Source organism: Rhincodon typus, unplaced genomic scaffold (assembly GCF_021869965.1).
Source record: "Rhincodon typus isolate 14 unplaced genomic scaffold, sRhiTyp1.1 hic_rhity00002924, whole genome shotgun sequence".
NCBI classification, from domain to species: Eukaryota; Metazoa; Chordata; class Chondrichthyes; order Orectolobiformes; family Rhincodontidae; genus Rhincodon; species Rhincodon typus.
The window spans coordinates 1-434 of NW_025968562.1; the positions used below are offsets into that span (position 1 = coordinate 1).

The 434-nt window shown below is 69.8% G+C and overlaps 1 protein-coding gene across 1 annotated transcript in view; it reads right to left on the reverse strand.

Annotated features, from left to right (window-relative positions):
* Window positions 1-3: 3 nt before the first annotated feature.
* The window catches only part of LOC125481642 (protein capicua homolog), a gene marked incomplete at its 3' end in the record, with an annotated part of 23354 nt that continues 22923 nt past the window's right edge, over window positions 4-434 (reverse strand). The window contains exon 11 of the mRNA XM_048593464.1: window positions 4-434. Within this exon, the coding sequence (XP_048449421.1) occupies window positions 4-434 (431 nt within the window).

Below are 434 nucleotides of genomic sequence, written 5' to 3' on the forward strand. Positions count from 1 at the left end.
GCACAGCGCCGGGATTGACGACGGGCGTGGCCTGGATGATGGGGATGCCGTGCGATGCAGTGGCAGAGGAAGCGGCCAGCAGCTTGCCGTTGTCGGTGGTGGGGGCGGGTGTGGGGGGTGGCAGGGCGAAGTGGATGCTGGCGGACCCGGTCCCGCACTGGCCTGGTGACGCCTTGCCGGCCGCGGAGAGCTGGAGTTGCGGGGGCAGGCCGGGAAGGATGTACTGCAGCTGGGCGATGGTGGCCGGCTTCACCTGGGGCTGGGGCTGGATGATGCCGAGGGGCAGGGCACCGTTCTGGGGAGCCGCCGGGGTCTGGGTGATGAACTGCAGGGACGGCTGCTGGGGCAGCACCAGACCAGAGGTGGGGGCGCTGGAGGAGGTGGTGTTGGAGGAGGTGGTAGGGTGGGCAGATGGAGCAGGCCCGCATACTGAT